The sequence below is a fragment of the Phaenicophaeus curvirostris genome, chromosome 1 (assembly GCF_032191515.1).
Source record: "Phaenicophaeus curvirostris isolate KB17595 chromosome 1, BPBGC_Pcur_1.0, whole genome shotgun sequence".
In the NCBI taxonomy this organism is placed as follows: domain Eukaryota; kingdom Metazoa; phylum Chordata; class Aves; order Cuculiformes; family Cuculidae; genus Phaenicophaeus; species Phaenicophaeus curvirostris.
The window spans coordinates 132,763,002-132,783,154 of record NC_091392.1 but is presented as its reverse complement, the minus strand read 5'-3'; the positions used below and the strand labels follow the sequence as shown (position 1 = coordinate 132,783,154).

At 39.8% G+C, this 20,153-nt stretch overlaps 1 protein-coding gene across 4 annotated transcripts in view; it reads right to left on the bottom strand.

Moving 5' to 3' along the window:
* MID1 (midline 1) overlaps positions 1-20,153 on the bottom strand; it is a 180,976-nt gene that overhangs the window by 9,143 nt on the left and 151,680 nt on the right. For all 4 annotated transcript variants that reach the window (XM_069875171.1, XM_069875162.1, XM_069875180.1 and 1 more), the window contains exons 6-7: positions 16,839-16,966; positions 8,712-8,855 (exon numbers count right to left, since the gene is read on the bottom strand). In XM_069875171.1, the coding sequence (XP_069731272.1) occupies positions 8,712-8,855; positions 16,839-16,966 (272 nt within the window). The remainder of the gene's footprint in view (positions 1-8,711; positions 8,856-16,838; positions 16,967-20,153) is intronic.

Below are 20,153 nucleotides of genomic sequence, written 5' to 3'. Positions count from 1 at the left end.
CCCTGGGAACTACCGACCTGTCAGCCTCACCTCTGTGCCTGGGAAGATCATGGAACAGACCTATCTAGAAGCTGTGCTAAAAGCACATGGAGGATGGGGAGGTGATTAGTGGCAGCCAGCATGGCTTCACCGGGGCAAATCCTGTATGACCAACTTAGTGGCTTTCTATGATGGGGTAGCCACAACAGTGGACACAGGAAAAGCAATGGATGTAAACTATCTGGATTTTGTAAAGCCTTTGACATGATCCCCCATAACATCCTTCTCTCTAAATTGGAGAGAGATAGATTTGATGGGTGGTCTCTTTGCTGGATAAGGAATTGGTTGAGTGGTCACATTCAGAGAGTAGTGGTCAACAGCTTGATGTCCAGATGAAAATCCATGACAAGTGGTGTCTCTCAGTGATCTGTATTGGGACCTGTTTAATATCTTCATCAATGATAGTCAGATTGAGTGCACCTTCAGTAAGTTTGCAGATGACACCAAGCTGAGTGGTGCAGTTGTCACACCAGAAGGACAGGATGTCACAAAGAGGGACCTGTACAAGCTGGAGAAGTGGGACTGTGTGAGCCTCGTGAAGTTCAACAAGTCCAGCTGCAATGTCCTACACCTGAGTCAGGGCAATCCGTGGTTTCAACACAGGATGGGGAACAATGCGATTGAGAGCTGCCCTGCGGAGAGGGACTTGGGGATGCTGATTGACAAGAAGCTTGACATGAGCCATCAATGCACACTTGTAGCACAGAGTGCCAACAGTATCCTGGGCTGCATCAAAAGAAGTGTGGCCAGCAGGTCGAGGGATGTGATTCTGCCTCCCTACTCTGCCCTTGTGAGACCTCACCTGAAGTATTGTGTCTAGTTTTGGAATCCCCAACATAAGAAGGATATGGAACTGTTGGGACAGGTACAGATGAGGGCTACAAAGACAATCAGAGGAGAGACCTTTTACAAAGGCGTGTAGTGACAGAATGAGGAGGAATGGCTTTAAATTGGAAGGCAAAAGATTTAGATTAGACATTGGGAAGAAATTTTTCACAATGACTGTGATGAGGCACCGGCACAGGTTGCCCAGGGAAGCTGTGGACGACCCATCCCTGGAGGTGCTGAAGGCCAGGTAGGATGGGACCTTGAGTAGCCAAGTCGAGACGATCTTTAAGGTCCCTTCCAACCCAAACCATTCTATGATTCTATAGAGCTTTACACCTAGAAAAAGATATATGCAGATGGAAGTGTATGTATGTATGCACATATTTAAGGCTGGAAAACTTAGAAGAAAAATGCTTGACTAGATTAAGACCTTATATACTCCTTGGTCTCTGCTTTTACTGGGCATAGAGCCTCTTATGAAAGCAGCTTGTTCTTAAAAAACAACTTTCAGCTTTTAACTCATTTTTTACCAGCAAACCAGTAAGTACTAATGCTAAGACTCTTTTAGAAGTCAGTAGTAATTTCAGCTCTGCATATTGCGCAATACCTTTCTGTAAAGTAGCATTTAAAAGGCTACTGGACACAAAGCTTGAAAGGAAAAGACTTGTGATACAGGTTTACAGACTCATAGATAATTCGTAACTATAATGGGAGTTTCCTTCCTAATTTACAATGTGCTTTTCATAACAAAACAAAACACTTTGGAGTCAAAGTTCTCTTATACTACATAGTGTCCTTGAGGCAGGCAGCTATTCATCCCGCTGTGGAAATGGATAACTGAGGCACAGTTTGAGGTGCAACTCATATTACCTCATCATCTAATGAAGAGCTGCAATGCCTAAGGTTTTTCTGGACTCTGAGTAGAGGCAGAAATCAGAGAGTATCTTCTGTCACTTCTCCAGGTGTGAACATCCTACCACAAGTAAACCTCTCTTCTTGACCACAGAAGAAGTTTAGGTGAGATCTCTAACTTCAGGTATCTGAAAAAAAATGAGATGAACCCCCTTGCCATCCTGATTTGAAAATTGAAAGTCTAAGCCTGTGTCTGAATGCGTAGGTGGGTAGTGGCATTTCAATCACTGTTTACCAGAATGAGAACATGACTTTGTTGCAGTTTCCTGCTGTAAAGTGGGAAAAAAAGTCTTGTAGTATGTTCCTTATGCCTCTGCCAGTGAGCATCCTGACCACATGCAGGCTCCCTAAATATCAGCTACACTGGACTCGGTTTGCTATATGTGGATAGAAGCAGCAAAGAAAAGTGAACTTGCAGCACTGTTTTTCTCAAGAACATTGAAAAACTAGCTCATATAAAGCAATCACTTTTCTACCTACTGAAAAAAAAAAAGAAGCCAGTGTTATATCCCATGAAACTCCCAATTGTGCCTGGCACCTGTAGGAAACTGCTTATAGCAATATCAGCTCACATCTTGTTTTACTGAACCACACCTACTAAATGATATCTATTTTTTTAGGCTCGGTATGAATGGGTTTCCAAAGAGGAAGAAAGGAAATAAAAGCAGCAGTTTCCTGGCAGAAAATACTTCACTGACTGCTCAGAGGAATCCTCATCATTTGCCACAGGTATTAGAGTAAAGGCACAATTGTTCTGTAGCTGAATTAACACACTGATTCTGCATTCAGACCATCACTTACTTCGCTCACAGATGCTACTGCAAAATAAATGTTAAGACAAAATAAGATAAAATGAAGTACTGGACTGAGAGAGAATCCTTAACTCAGATGCCTCTGGATGAGTATCAAACAACAAAGATATGACAGTAAGTGGGATGAATCCAGACAGGAGTCCTGAAGTCCCTTCTCCTTCCACAATCACACTCCAAAAGCAAAGACATATAGTATACATAGGCCATATATAAACAAACACACAGACACAGAAGTGCCTGGACTTTTGCTGAATCATCTCAAAACTAAATGTGCATCTGTCACTAGAGGTCTCTAAAGGGCACAGTTTTCTGGCTTGAGTTACACTTCTTACATTACCCTCCAGAGGCTGATTGCTCATTAACAAAGTGTAACTCTTGGATCTAATATATGAAGGACTGTAAGGTACAGATACATTGTTATGAGCTTCCTTTCCAGTCTATCCTCTCCTCTCCTCCTGTGTATGTGGATTTGCACATACCCTACACTCAGTAGTCTGTAAATACTCATACAAGGTTAATTATGATATTATTAAATAATCTAATTAATGTTTAATTTAGATTTCCATGTACAGAAGGCAGAGACAATACTTTCAGGTATTGCTACATCCTGGCTTCTGCTGCTGGGGTTAGTGGCGAAACACTCACAGGCAGGTACAGATTCTTCCCACCTGATCTTGAGCAAAAAGCAGAATTCCTGAGTTAGAACCTTACCTACCCTGAACTCTGCAGAGTCAACAGAGAGAGTTGGGAATCCTCTGTTTGACCTGACCCATATCCTATGGTCTTTGATTACACAATACACTTTGGGTTTCTTTTCTTTGTCCTTCGAGTCTTAGACAGCCCAGACTACAGTGTGGTGTCTGATAAATGTGGGATGTGTACTGACTGACTCAGTTACTTTGCTTGACAAAGTCTGCTGCCCTAACAAGCTCAGCTCTTGCCTCTGTACCAAGGGGCTCAGAGATGTGTCCACGTGCTTCCTAACTCTGAGGTATTTGATAGTCGGCCTTGAACTGAACTTTGATTCAAAAGTCTTGGGAATGAAGTTTTGATGGTGTCAAACTACATACAAGTCCCAAATCCTTCAAAACGGGGGAGTAACTAGTGGCAGCCAAGTTAAGCTTATAGTTATGAAAGACTATTTTGTCACGGCATCAAAAGAATTTGCCTCCAGTTATACCCTGCCAGGAGAGCCTTTCTTCTCCGAATTACAAAAGAAGATGATTAAGAAAGTTCAGGGAAATGAGCAAACAGCTTGGAAAAGAAGGCATCTGGGGGTAGCATTTGCTCCTCAGCTCCCTGCTGGTGGCAGCAAGTTAAATGGAAAAGCACACATCATCTCTTCCCTGGTGCAGCAGCAGGAGCTAAGGGTCTCCTATTGTACCCACTCCTAATCCAGGCTACATTGAGGTTTCTCGTTTCAAAAACCGAGGGCTTTTTACAGGGTTATGCAGGTGGTAAAACAATGTATTTTAAAACTGTAGCCTACAAAAATGTAGAGAATTTAAATTACATCCTGGAATGGTGCAGTGAGCACAGTGATGTCCGTACAGGATGTATGAGTTTTCAAAACAAGTTTCTTAGAGTCTGGAGGTAAGAATTTGTAAAGCTATTTCCCTGGTGTTGGCTGTTGATGCACTTTAAAAAACAGATGGGAAAAGTCCCAAGATGTAAATCCTCCTAAAGTTTACACTGGTAGATTTATATAAAATATATCTTCTTGAAAATTGGAAAAGTAACACAAAAGTCATGAGAAGGTTATTTAATCTCAAGTATCTTAACTATTTTAAAATGCTTAATTTAAATAAATAATTACCAATTCAAATTGGTAGAACAAATACAGTAGGTGAAGGTAACAGCTCTCCATCCCGACTCTGAATTCCCGCATGAAAGAAAATAATACATGCAGGTTTTCTGCAAAACGCATCACATTTTATTTAAGAAATACACTCTTTTTATACTCTTCAAGAGGAAGAAGTTTTCTTTGTTTTACCCCATACTTGTTTTTTTGCCGTTAAAACATACGCACCAAAATCCTCAATAGCAATCTGGAGATTGTAAAGAATCTGTTTTCAATATATTAAAATTTCCATAAACAGACAAAAGGTCGAATATTCAAAAATTAATTGGTGAATCATAAACTCACTGTTTTTCATGGAAGCTTGGGCTCCTAATTGTCTTAGATCCTTCAACAAATTTTTGTCCTGTCTTATAGGAAGAGTAACCATGTAACACTGTGAAGGTTCTGACTTCAGCCTGTATCCTTAATACAGTGAATTTTAGTATTTAGCCAATGAAACTAACTAACCCAAATTTCATTTACCGGGAAAAAGAGAATTATTTACTGCTTTCTGTCTTGAATACAGAGATGAGACAGAGACAGAGATGTATTTTTCATGAAGATTTCTTGTATAGCAGCTAGAACAAAGCTTGGTGTTTAAATTTTAACCTTCCTGACGTGCTCTAAAGCAATTCCATGATGTTAAAAAAAAATGCATGCTCAACAAATACTTGAAAATTTATTGAAATGGGATAATGAAATTATAATGCATGTTAACTATCACTACCAAAGTAATTTTAAAAGCCTTTACAATATTCAGATTGCAGCTGATTAGCTGTCTCTCAGAAATGCAAATGTGTGAATGGCATAACTCTGAGAACAACTGCTTTAGTAAAATCCTGCTTAATTTAAAGGTCTGTATCGCTCATAGGCGCAGAACAGGGCTGCCAAGCATTTAATAGCCAACCAGTTTGGCCACATTTGGAAATAATCTTTCCTGTATGAAATAGTATTCAAAATGAAATACTTTACTTGGATCTTTTCCATCAAATGTTAACTCTTCAATTTTTCAGTTAATAAAAAAAGAATATAGTTGATTATGTTGGACAGAAAATACACTAGAGAAACATAGCATTGCTTGTTTTTGTTATTGAATTCCTAGCAATCTCTGAATGATATATGCCTCTGGTGTGGGAAATGTACTGTGGAGTGACTGTGCAGTCAGCTTGGCTATGTGGTTTAAAGAAACGAATACCAAACTAACAGCCTCCATTAGCACAGTCATTGGGTATGTATGCAAGGGGATTCCTATTGTCACAGGGGAAAAAAGCTTGTTGGTTTAATGCAGTACTCTAGCTATCCCTTGTGACTAATTCATAGCTACAAAAAGACAGAACTGAAGGCCGTCTATGAACCTGTTTACATTATCTGCTAGAGGCAACACACAATACCAAAGGAATTTTTTGGGGGATATGACAGAGGAATTAAAACATTTGCAACAGCATGCAAATGTAATAAATAGAAAGAAATTTGTGCTAATCCAAAATCCATTCCATTAAAAGATTAAGACAGGATTAAAACAAAAAAAAAATCACCTAGCTTGATTTCATCAAAACATGAAGGCTGCAGTGCAACACCTGCTAACACCACTTACAGTGAAAACAGTTTTCTGTGTTCACACACACTACTAAGGTACAGGCTAGCATTATAGGGACAATATTGGAAAGTCTTTTATAAAAGTTAGAATATTAGACTCTTCTGCAGGACAAAGAACGTAATCCAACAAAGTGAAGAAGCATCCAAGTAGTGTTCTGAGTAAAATAAGGACTTTAGTGTGCAATTCTCCAGTGCCAGTGGAAGCTGGAATGAACTGGGAAAGTGCCATGTGTTAGAAACCTGGGCAGATCTGTAACAGATTTGGTGGGAACGTCTCCATTGGAGGTTTCAAGTCTACATTAAATAACAAGTTTCCAAAAAAGCTTTACAACATTCAGAATGCCTCTATCCACATATACTTATATATGCATGTAGATAATTTCATTAGTAGTTAATACTATAGCTTTCAATTAAGTTGAAACTAACAGACAGTTAAGAGCTAGCTGCATTCAAATTAAAGTAAAAAAAGAAAGGAAAAGAAATTGAGACAGTTCTTGCACTTCTTTCTACTGTCATTTAAGGTCTTCAGAATATAATGTAAACAAAGTTTATTGCAGTGTTCATTTGTTTTCTCTTCAAACTTTTAATGACACTATTTTTATAAAGTGATAAAAATCAAAGTTCAGGCTGTACACTGAGCACTTCATGCTATACCCAAAAATTATCATATTGTACCTCTGAAAGTAGACTAATTGATACATGTTCTGCAGATCAAAGCTTTGCCCTCCACATGGGAAACCTACAGTGCAGTCTAAAAATGAAATACTTTATTATTTATTCACTAGTAAGCAAAGAGTAAAACCCCACAACACAAAGGTGTGGAAATACCACACCTTTCCACTGCTGCAGTCACACGTAATGCCAATAACTGCATAAGCATAAAGTCTTCTAGCATAAAGCCATAGATAAAAATATGCTAGAAAGCAAGCAATGTACTGTGTTACCATTGTCTTGTCTGCTTAGTGATGATTAATCAGTGAAGCTTTTCCTTTCTTATCTACCTTCTCCAGTTTGTTCCAAAATACTATTAGACCTTTTAATTATCCAGCTTGCCTAGATGTAGGAGCATGAGTTGAAGTTTCCTTGGTCCTCACATCAGTCTTAGATTTTACAGTGTGTTGTTCAAAATTACACTGTTTAGTGAAATGCTAAATGGAGGTTTTGACACGACACTTTTCAATAGTTCACTTTATTTTTTAGTCAACCCTGAATACCATAATATATTCACAGTATGCTGCTTAAAAATGATGTTAAAATGCAAGCACATGCATCCTCAGATATCCTTGCAGATGGCTTGGAAAATCAACTCTAGTTTAGCAATGAAGAAAATGAGGTGCACGCAGCAACAGAGGAATCAGTGCAAGAGTTTGGCTCACTACTGAAACTTGGCATAGACGACACTATTTTTCCACTGACATAAAGCATGTAAACATGCCCACAGCACTGACTTTCATCAAAACATCTCAACTTCTGCACTGGCTCAGAGCTAAGCCTATCTAGTTCAGTGTGTGGCCAGAGTATCTGATGACGGACAAAAGCAAGAATATAGGAAGGTGTTAAGGAACAGGGAAAGCACACAGTGATCACTTCTCACTATGCTCTCTCAGGCCTCAATAGCTTACAGCTCTGGGACTTTCTGAGCCAGGTGGAAGTCTCTGCACTTCATTGTTCTCAGAGGATTTTTCTTGCATGATCTGTCCAGTTATCTCTGGAATTAAACCCCACAACAATCCTTTGTGGTAATGAGTTCCCCATTTAAATACATGTTGACTGAACACCTTTTGATTGATTTGGTTCATTTCAGAATCCTTGTTTTATAAAGCAAGTATATATCAGCTGCAGATATTGCCATTAAACATAAGGGGAACAGGAAGAAATTAAGTGACTTCTTCAAATTCATATTCAGTGATCACTATGCACTGAACCCAGAAGGGTTGACCTCCTGGCCAAAGATTAGACAACATTGTTTTCTTGGAGGAATAGTTATTTAAGAAGAAAACAATTCAAAACATAATCCATAAATTTGTTCATTAAGGAATGTCATAAGTCCAAAACAGAGAGTGTATTTAATAAAAACTGTGCTACAGTATACAAAATATAAAGCAACAATTTTTAACGTCATTACAAGTCAAACAAAGATACCGTAGTGTTATTTCACTGATGTTTGCTGCCTTAGCCATCAGTATACTACTTTAGCCTTGAAGATGGTAAAAATCAGAGGGAAGGACTTACTGTGTACTTCTGACAAGGGTCCAGTTGTCAAGGGTATCTAAATGAAAACAAGGCTGCAGTTCTAACTAATGACCAGTTCAACACAGGCTCTCAAGTGCCTGACTAGCTCAGACAATGGAATTGAGCTCTTTGTCCCTGCTAATTTGTAACAGGGGACCTAGGGTGCAAGAGGCAAATCCTGTTAACCTGGACAGTACTGGTGCCTAAGGGAATATGTACTGGCTTTAGCCTCTGAAAGCTCCCACTACATCACAACCTCAGAAAAGACACAGGAAAGTTTAACTGAATTAATTCTGAATTTTAAAATCTTTTGAAATAATTATTGGTTTGGATTTAAAATTTTGGCTTTAAAGCTTCCTAGAAAATATTTTTTCCTACATTTCTATTTAAAGACACTTAGTTTAAAGAGTTTACATAAGGAAACAGAACTAGAAAAGAGAAGGTTTACTTACTAACAACATTAGCTTGTCCAGTGAAGATGGTGTACTGCAGCTCATAAGAGACCACACTGAACTCATCATCCGATGTCCAGTGGACAGTAATGGTATCATAAGAAGCTGTACAGAGCTCTTCTCGAATGGTGGGTGGGTTGGGAGCTGTAAGATAAAACAGAGCAGGCTTACTGAGACAATCAGTAAAATATTTCGCTTCTCACCTGAGATTAGGGGATGTATCTGATGCATAAGTTAGTAGCTATACCACCTGACAGATGTTTTGCTAATTCCAGTAACTTTCATTATCAATAAATTGTTGCAAAGATGTTCTTACTATCAGTAAAACTATCCAGGAACTCGAGATTTTGAAAATATTTTGTATTAAAGTAGCTTTAGTTTCAGATGCCCTTACACAAGCAATGTGTTGGTGGTCACATTAAGCTGTGATTAAATGGGTACAACTGCCATGTTAGTTTTTCTAGGATTGTTTCTGACCACCACATCAAAATTATCAAAGTTTCGTTGCTGCATCTATACAGAGGGAGAGTCAGCACTCTTCACTGTTAACTTGAAACAGTGCTTGCCCAGGTCATCTTATCAGGGATTGGCATAAGCAGTATATAAAAACCATAATTTTGGGGAAGCCTCCAAACACTCATGCATTCATGCTCAAACTTCTTGTCTCTCTGAGAACATTTTTATTTATTTTCTAGCTAACCTTTCTCACATAGATGCATAAAATTTCTGTTGGCTATACAACTCACTTTTTTTCAGCCTTACATAAAGATTTCTTATCACAACATCACAACTATATGTCTATTAGACCAAACCTTCAATCTAATTGCTAATTAAATAATTAAAGAAAACAATGCAAGCAATTTAATAAAAATTGTCCCTCTGTTTCTGCAAGATCTCTGTCTAGCAGGCTATACATTCTTCCCCCATATTAGCATACAGGTTTGTTTAAAGACCTATTTAAAGAAGTGAAAATTGAAGTAAACTTCTTAGGTCTAAATTTTCCTTGTTTGCATTCTTTACAAAGCCAAACACCTAAATAAGAATCAAATGAGTCTTTCCTTGAAAGACTGGTGGGCATTCCTGCATGCTTGTCTCAGTGGGAGCTTCATTCCCAACCATCTTCCCTACATGCAACCATCATGCAAAGAATAAAAATCGTAGTTCCTCCCAGCCATCACAGAGTGATGAGGGTACTCAAGCTGAAACAACCACAATATGCTTGTATTAAAGGAAAAGGAAGGCAACTCTGAATGGCATTTTTGCTGTCAGCTCTTTAACTTCTGTTAGCCACAAAGAATGACCTCAAAAAAGTCCCTCTGAAGGAATTGCGCTTTTACTTTTGCAACATCTTATTTTCAGAAAACGTCTATTTTCCTTTCCATTAAGAACTTTTATAGTTCACGTCCCTGGTTTACTGATGTATGTTCCCAAGGATTAAAGTGCAGATCCATTTCCAAGCAGCCACGTTCAATCAAGGGGCATAAGGAAACACTCAAACGTGTTTCATGATATGACCACGATTTGTGATGCTCTAAATACTGTTTACACAGAAGCTTACCAATGCCTTCTTTTTTTATCTCAGCAGAGGAACTTCTGGGACAGATGGAGTCCCAAGACGGATAGAGAGAGAAATGAGCTAAAATTAGACCAATCGTTGAGGAGAAAAATATAAACAAAAGGAGGAGAACCCCCCTGGCAATATTCTGGAAAGATCAGTGCTATAGTTTAGAGGTTGTGTATTGACTGAGGCCAACTAACTCTTGTAAAAGTTGTGCAGCACTGCATTAGTCGCACCAGCTATATTTCAAAATGCATCCAGCAAAACCATCTACAGGAGATCCTTTTTGATTTTCTAGCTGAGAAATCATTTTCATATTTTGCCTTTCCTTCAAAAGAAAAAAAAATTGAAAGACTATGAATTACAAATATTTAAGTGGATCCATTTTGCTACCACTCAGCTAAAGCCTTCTTCGGTTTTCTGTGCCTAACAGAGCAAAACCTTTTACTTGAGAAATGTACCTGTTTTTACTACAACAATTTTAATTTACAACATAATTAATAATAAATACTAATTTGTTGGAAAGCATCAGTGACTGGAGGTTTAATGAACAGTTAACTGCATTTCAACAGCATCTAAGTTTCTTCCACTCCTTTGAAAATGACAGCCCAAGTTCTCTCTTCATATGCACACCTGGCTGGCCTTATGGCTGGAGATTTACAGGCCTTCATGTAATGAGAATAACAGGAAAAAATGAGATTTGATCTAAGCAGGTCATCTTTTCCCATGCTCTCATGATTAACCCACACCCATCTGAGACTATACTGCATAAAATCCAGCTCTTCGGCAACACTCCAAACAAAATAAAATATACCTGCTTCTGCATATAGACAGGGAAGTTCACATGCAAATGTTTTGTTATGACTCTCAAGACAATGTAAAAGTCTGAGTGAAAAATTCATCACTCCACAGCACATGCTCCTTTGGAGAGTGTACATCCATAATGCAATTAAAGAGATTGACCTTAATTAGTTATCATTCTTATTACATTTGATAGCGTACGATTTATCACATTTACCATTACTGCAACAGAGCTCAGATGCCACAGAGAAAGCCCTGCAGAGACTCCACAGTGATCTCAAGGCTGCACCATCACCTTCTCCATGTGGCCTTGACTCAGGTGTGCTCCACCACTGCTCAGGAAGAGGGAGTCCAGCATGCTTCCAGCACAGTGGTGGAAGACATAAAGTCTCATATCCACCCTTTGGTCCTCCTTTCCAGCGGAGATACAGTAATTACCCATGAGCACTTCCAGTCCATTGCAGGGTAAGCATGGGGCGTGGACTCACAACAGTTACAAGACTGAAGTTTGCAGCTAATGCTATTGATACCCTCAACTATTGGCAGCATCCTGTCTACAGACTGCTACCCAGTGTCAAGGAGAATTGAAAAATGATTTGAAGCAGCACTTGAAACCCCCAAATTTACAGCCTTGAGCCATAAGGGAACTTGGAATCAGTGCCAGCAGACTTAGCAAGGCACAATGAAACCTGTAGTGGTTTAAGGAATTGCTTCCTAACATCTGTAGCTCTCCTTTGTCATGGGTGGCAAGCTCCATAGAGGACCAGGGCAAATATCTGGGAATGGTAACTGCCTCAGTTGCACTGACTTTCACCCATCTGCATTCGTGAATCAACACTCTGACAAGAGTGAAAATCATCGCTGAAGGCTGTTTTAGTTCATTTGTGCGACTTCAACTCAAAACTGAGCAGGCACACATCAATAGTCAGGAGCCACATCTGAAGTGCCTGAAAGGCAATAACTATTATTAGAAAAGCTGTTTCTTAAATTTACTCCCAGAAGTAACTGACCTTGTTAGTATACCTACTCCCTTCATCTGGCTTACTCTAGCTCACCTTCCGTTCAATGTAATGTGTGCGGCTTTTGCTCTGAAGCAGACTGAGAGCACTGACATGGTCCATACATCTGAAAGGCAGTTTAGGGAAACTACTACCTCTCACTGGCAAATCCCAGCATGAACACAGTGGCTCCTGGGTGACTACTGAGACTATTTCTGAATACTTTCAGATCAAGGTCACAGAGATGGATTAAATCCACCTCAACTTCCTTTTGTTTGCTTGGTATTCACCTCCCTGCTGGCAAAGATCTAAGCCACCTCCTTGACTTAATGGTGCTAGAAATATTCATATTCCTGAAGGAGTTGGGGAAGCTGCTCTGAACCTGTCTCAGCTGTTCATTACTGGCTCCATGGTGTATCGTGACACTAGACTGAACAAGCATGCAGAAAGGCACAATTACATCAGATGCAGATATAGATTTGATGTGTTAGTTACCTGTCATGCATGAGTTGGCATCAAGAGCTATATAACCATGTAGTCATAGTCTTTGTGTAGACCAGAACTGTTCAAAAACAACAGAACGAGATTACGTCCAAAGCATTAGACTCAGCTGGTTGGAAATGTTTTTTGATGTTTTAAAACTGAGTGAAAAGGAAATATAGATTGTGAAAGGTTGCCAGAGCTGAGTTGCTTTCATGTGAAAAAAACACTGGTATACGCTAAGCAATGCATATTTCTTAGTGCAGTCATCACTAAAGTGATGGATGAAGAATATGTAGCATTGTATCAGATGGGATTTCTGAAGCAAGGTAAATTGCAAGGTCAAAGAATAGATGCTTCTGCAATTGATTTCAAACTATTAAGACACAGAACAAGAATTTCTGATTCACAATGGATAAAAAAAGTCCTTAAGTTACTAATATTGTGCCAAGAGTTTGCAAGTCATACACATTGCTAGTTAGATACATGTTTAGAAAAAGATGAGTTCCAGATGAAATGCTTGAGCAACTGGCGAGATAACAAAGCCTTCAGAAGACATCAAGATTATACATACAGAGGATAGAACAGTTAGAGGAAGATTAAGCATATTGTTTTACAACACTGAGCTTGATATCTCAGTGCCTGGCAACTTTCAGAGAGATATCAAAGTTTTTCATTTGGATAGCAGAAGCTTTGGAGAGACAGCTGTGTAAATGATAAGTGCAATCTAAATAAATCTGTATTTGGGAAAGAAATAGCCTAGGAAGAATGAAGGGTGTAAACTTCAATGTGCCACAAAGAAAACTGGGGTTGGGGAAATAGAGGATGAGGATGATCTGACAAATAATACACTGAGAAGAACCAAAAGAGAAGAAAATCTCCAGAAGACAACCAAGGTCAATTGTTTTGTAGGCAACTGACAGCAGACAGAATGAAGCTGGAATTCAGGCTTTGACATTTTGTTCAGAAGCAGTACAGACGATCGATACAATCTAGGCTTCTTCACTTGATTCACAATACAGATGTACCACTCGAACTTACAAATGGTTTTCATTTTACTTAGCTGTGAAACATGATAAAAGCAAAGCCCAATTCATTCTGTCACACAGTTTTCAGTTTAAGATCTATGAAGATTCCATTCATCAGTCTAAAAGGGGTAAAATAAAGTAAATCATTCTCTAGAGTTTCTGAACAACAATAGAGAATAATCAAGTGCATTTGACTCTTGGGACTATACTTACACACATATGCATTACATATATACATGTATTTACATAAACACATTTTAACTGTCTGCGTAGGTTGTATTTTATGCTCAGATAATTTGGGCATGTGTTTTGGATTTTGCCATTGCAGCCATATGCTATTGATTAATGTGAAGGAAAGTAGTACAAAGACAGAGGCAGCTAAAACTGTTCTTCACTGGGCATCAAGGGCAAAGACAAAAATGATAGATCAGGAAAAATCAGCTAAACTGCTTGATACATTCACAAGTTCTCTTAGACTGTATTGTGAGTAATTTTTCAAGACTGTGGACGAGGTAGGAAAAAGGCAGAGAAGAAGCTGTGAAAATGGCATGGCCAGCATGATAGACTGCACAAAGGATCTTCATGGCATTGCACCCCGTATCAAGACTACCTTTCAGATACAACCTTCATTTTCTGCAGTGCACAACAAGTAGGCTGGTAATACTGACATGGGATATGCAAAGGGGGGGAAGACCTGGCAAATGCAGGAACAAACTGCTAGATGGAGCTATAATTTTAAAGAAGTAAACCACAATTATCTATATTTGAATGAATCTCTCTAGCCTCTGTTTGGAGTTGGCTGGGAGAAAAAGGCACCTCCAGAATTCAGTCAACTGACTGACATGTGTACCTTAAAAGGAGGCAGTTATTCCTCTTCTACGACTATAGCAGAAGCTGAGGCTGATTATTTTACATGTAGATTCCTTGGTCAGGGCAAATGAGCCTGGATTTTTTTAATTCCTTCTTTTCTTTTCCTTGGCTTTTATAACATTGGGGTGAATACTCAACACAGTGGACGGATCCCAGCAGTCTTTGGGGAAGAGGTAGAAACACCCATAACATTTCACTGATGCTGTATAAAAAGTTCAAATGTTTCTCATCCCATTATTACTGTGTATTATTTACTTGAATATGTATTAAACGCTGTGTTCATCAGTTACACAATGATATATAAACTTCTTGAAGATAGAATTTCTCATTCAGATATGACAATCACGGTGCTGCCCTGTGCACACAGAAAGCCTTGCTCTTCCCAGTATTAATCTGTTCACTTATTCTCCCATAGAAAAGCCAGAAACCAGCCCTCTATATGGAAAAGGTCCAGTGTCTGGCAATGAGGAGACTCCATGCTCTCACATTCTTCTGAAATAACATGGATATATCTCCTGCAAACTGGGATAAGAGAATGGGACCAGGAAGCATTTTAAAGTGCTTTTGTAACAATGCCTTGTGACTTTCATCATCAATTCTTGCCGTTAACATCAGATACTTAAAGACCCTGCAAAATGAAAACCTACTCCATGTCTCTTATGTTTTCAATTGAACTGGAATGAATCATTCTAATTCTGGCAGTGAAATCAAAACACCCTAAATTACAGTAATTTGTTTCTCTTTGTGAGTCATTATATACTCTGAGATCGCACATTACTCAGGCTTTCAGTAAGGGTCTAATCCTGTGGGCTTCTTCAGGCCAAAGCTCTCAGTTTAAGTGAGCTGAAGCTCTGGTCTGTGGAGAACCCATCCCACACCTTGGCATAGAGCACACTGTGTACTCTCTTGTCCCACATAGAGCAAGGTCGTCCAGTTCTGTGATAAGGGAAATATGCAGTGTCACTGGCAGAAGAAAACATCTTTTATTGCTGAGCCCTTGATTTTGATTGCCTGAACAGCTTTTGGTTGCTCATGGGAAATCTGCCAGCCTGCAATCTACTGCAAGCAAGGGGGCAACCCCAAGAGAGAAGGTAACGTGTAGAATCTGTCTCCCAGGAAATGGGATTTAGGCTCTGCTCTCTCTTCTCTGGCTGCTCCAGGCTGAGCTCCAGCTGTTCTTTCCTTTCACTCTGCTGTGGTGGCTTTTAACCATTTCTTCCTCCCAGGTGCCTGCACCCTGATGGGGAGAAATGCAAGGAGAGGAGATAGCAAATGCATTCTAGTTATCCTCTGTAGCACCTAATCCTTCCTGGGGCATTCTGGAGATAGTGCAGGGATATATTCAGGATTAAGAAGGAGAGTGTATTGTGTTTATGTGGCTAGGTTTTGGTAGCAGCTGTGCTGCAGGTGTGACTTCTGTGAGAAAAGACCAGGAGATGGCCCCCATGTTGGCTACAGTCTGCTCTAAAAAAGACCTGCTGCTGCCCGAAGCTGAGCCCATCACTGATGCTGGTAGTGCCTCTGTGATAACACAGTTAAGAAAGGGAGAAAAAAGGCTGCATAGCAGCAGGGAGACAGAAGTGAGAAAGTGTGAGAGAAAGAGCCCTGCAGACACCAATGTCAGTGAAGGTACTGGAGCAGAGATTCCCCAGCAGATGTGGAGAACACCACGGTGATACAAGTTATCTCCCTGTAGCAGGAGGATATGCCCTGAAGGAAGCTGCAGCCTACAAAGAAAGGACCACACAGGAGCAAGTTTTCTGTCGGGAACCATGGCCCATGGGGGTTCTACAATGGAGTAGTCCATTCCTGAAGGACTGTACCATGCAGAAAGGAACCATGCTGGAACAGTTCTTGGAAAACTGAGGCCTGCTGGAAGGACTCACACTGGAGAAGTTCTTGAAGAACCACATCCTGTAGGAGGGAACTCATGCTGGAGCGGAGGAAGAGTGTGCGGAGGAAGGATTGGCAGAGATGATGTATGATGAACTAACTGTAACCCCCATCCCCCTGTGCCACTCAGGGGGAGGACGTAAAAGAGTGAAGTTGAACCTGGAACAAGGATGGGATGGAGGGTAAGTGTTTTTAGTTTTTATTTTTCTGTATCCTACTCTTGCAATTAATTGGTATTAAATTACATTAATCTTCCCCAAGCTGAGTCTGTTGCCTGTAGCTCTTATTGCTGTTATGATCTTGTCCTTAGCACAACCCACAAGCTTTTCATCTTATTTTCTCCCTGTCCAGCGGAGGAGGTGGAGTGAGAGAGTAGTTTGATTGGCACCTAGTAATCAGTCAAAGTTAACTGACCACAGAGAAGAATGAAAGAAATCCTATCAATTCTATTTTATGAGGAACATATAATAGTAGCACCTTTATTAAAAAAAAAAAATACCTGTAAGGTAATCAAGGCATTCCAACAATTTCTTCTCCCTGGTAAAGTCAAGTGCGAAAGTATCGAAAGTATCATTGAGATTAATTTCAGGAATTAGAACCTGGGAGGATGCAGTTGCCATGGAAACCCTAGAATGAAAAGAAAAAATCTTTTAGCATGCATTACACAAGAATGTTCACATCGAGGTAGGACCTGATTGCTATGGTTGTTATCACTTCTCATAAAGCTTGACAAAAACATTTACATGTATTTATATGGCTCAAGTTAGGAGCTTCTTCCGCCACTTTTATTTTTGCAAGTGAAGTCTCCAACAAAAATCTCTAATTACTTAGCTTTTGCCTAATAAGCAGTGCCAGACAAGTTTTTAACAAAATATTGGTTAAACAACAATATACTTCGAATTGTTCTTTCTAGTCACCCACTGAACCAAAGTAGCAACAGCACCACATATTTATCTGTGTTTTAAGCAATCCTAATGACCTGTTTTAAATATCTTTTCCAACCCATGTTTTCCCAAGTAGTTTCTTGCTCCAGTCATTCCTTCGCATTCCTATACCAAGGGCTTGGTGTAGATACCTACACTTCCTCAGCTCTTCAGCACAGCACACTGCTGCTCACTTCAAAAAGCACAAGGGGCAGATAAAACAAATAGATGTCAGCAGAGTTTATTTTGAAAGGCTTTCCCCTGCAAACTATGGGCGCATACTCACATTTCCTCCAAAACCAAAAAGTCTCCTTGCCTACTTCGTTTCAGGAGCTACATCCGCTTTTTGTCTGTCTAACCATACTAATATAGAGACATGAGCTTTCACATGAAAACTGCCATCAGGATGTATCTTTCAGATCATTCTGCCTAATTTCTCAAAATATGTATTACTGCAGAGCTGGATACTGGATGGTTTTACAGAAAGTTTGGTCTGTTTAAGTGAAGAGGTGATTAAAGCTCATTTGTTAATTGTTTGAGTTTAGTGCTAAACACACAGCTATGTACACAAGGTATACCAGTTATGGCTTTCATGACATGTCAGGTCAAAATATTTTGATTGCTTCAATTAACAGCTTCCCAAATTAGAATATTCCTCTGTAGACATGACTGAAATGGCTCCAGGCCAAATGCTCACTGAAAACAATGTTTTCATATGCTTCTTGTGTAGCATTTTAGGGAAACACAGTTAGAAAAGTAAAAAACTGAGCTGGACATCTTGTTGTCTTCAGCATAGTTTTCAAAAGCTGATTTGAGGAGGTTTCCTAGTCAATAATTCATGTTATAAAGGTTTCAGCATTGTTTCTCTTGCAACTGTGGTTGTAAAACTTAGTTTAAACTAGATCCAAGTACAAATAGTACAGATTTTTTTTTAGAGAGGATAATTAAAGTACCTTTTGCCTCATCTACTTGTAAAAGTTCCCTGAGCCATTTCACTTCTTTTATTTTCTCCCCCACCCCTCTCCATCTCCCAGTAGTTCAGATGCAGTTATACTATGGTGTTTTATATCTAGTAGGAAAAAAAAGACATGTATTTCTTGTAAGGCCTGTGTTAGGGGAAGTATCTCTAAAAAATTAACAATGGCTTTGCTAAGAAACCAGCAGGCATGTATCTAACACGAAGAGCTTCTTTGAATACCTCCATAAAGCACATATTTGTTGTAAAGAAGACCATATTACCAAGCCCTTCTGGTCTTTGTTTGGGGCTATGCAAAGGGTGCATGTGTGTTAAAGTCAGTTTTCAGTGACCTCAGCAGTTCATAGTTTCAAACACCATGTCACCATATTTGGTTCAGAGGACTGAATTTCCTCTTGCAATTCTGCCTGCTTTATCTGATGCTGTACTTGGCTGGAAAGCATTTTTCTAGAATAAATGTATTTCATCCACTGTAAATAATGCATGACCTAAATCACTGTAGTGTGTGTAATGTCTTTGCTATACATAGTTACCTGTTGTGCTTACAACAGAGAATATTATAGTGCAATTACTTTGAAATATGTGGATGAAGAAATGCAATGAGCGTAATTTCAGGAGAGTATTTTAGCTGCTGGAGTTCGGGGCCCTGGTGAGACTGTTACATGAGCAGTCAAGAAGCAAACAAAATATTGCTCACCCCATCAGAACTCAGAGTTACTTGTGAGGAATAATTTATTAATCAGCTTTAGTCTCTTTTTCCACTTGCAATTTGTCTGCAAGCACTCGGTGTTCCCTCCCCCTCACCCAGGTTTATTCACTGCTTGAAATTATTCTCTGATTTTCAGGGTGTTCACGACCATCTCATTACAGACAGCAATCTGTGATAGCCAAGGATTAGATTTGATTTAGTACATATGTCAGCTGGTCTTATTCTGCTCTCTGAGTGCCTTTCCTATGACTGTATTTATGATGCAATTTTTCTTGTTTTCAACATGAGAATGGAGCTTCTCTGAATATTCTCTGGTAGTCCATTAAAAAGCTTTGTGTCTCCACAGGTTTCTGTCCTACTACTTGTTCCACTAAGTACTGAAAAAAAGCCAGATCCTCACCTTCAGCTTTTTCATAGAATCACAGAACGGTTTGAGTTGGAGGGGACCTTAAAGATCATCTAGCTCCAAGTCCCATTTGCCATCGGCAGAGATACCTCCCACCAGACCAGGCTGCTCAAGGCCCCATCAAATCTGGCCTTCGATACTTCCAGGAAGGGGGTATCCACAACTTCCCTGGGCAACCTCTTCCAGTGCCTCATCACTCTCATTGTTTAGAATTTCTTCCTAATGTCTAGCCTAAATCTTCCCCCCTACAATTTACAGCCATTCCCCCTCATTCTATCACTGCATGCCCTTGTAAAATGCCCCTCCCCAGCTTTCCTGTACGTCCCCTTCAGGCACTGAAAGGCCACTATAAGGTCTCCTCAGAGCCTTCTCTTCTCCAGGCTTAACAACCCCAAATCTCTCAGACTGTCCTCATAGCAGAGGCCCCCAGCCCTCTGATTATCTTTGTAGCCCTCCTCTTCCTGCTCCAACAGTTCCATATCCTTCTTATGCTGGGGATTCCAGAACTGGACACAGAACTCCAGGTGGGGTCTCATGAGAACAGAGGGTCAGAATTACCTCCCTTGACCTGCTGGCCACACTTTTTTTTGAACAGACTTACGTATGTTCAGGTTCCTCAGGTGGTCACAAACCTGATCTTCCCCTACAGTGGGAGAGGCTTTACCCCCTGGTCCCCATCTTTTTGTCCATTGACCCAGGAGGGGTAAGGAGAGATGTTCTCAGTGTAGACTGAGGTAAAAATAGTTGTTGAGTACCTCAGCCTTCTTCTCGTCTGTTGATACAAGTTCCCCATTTTCAGT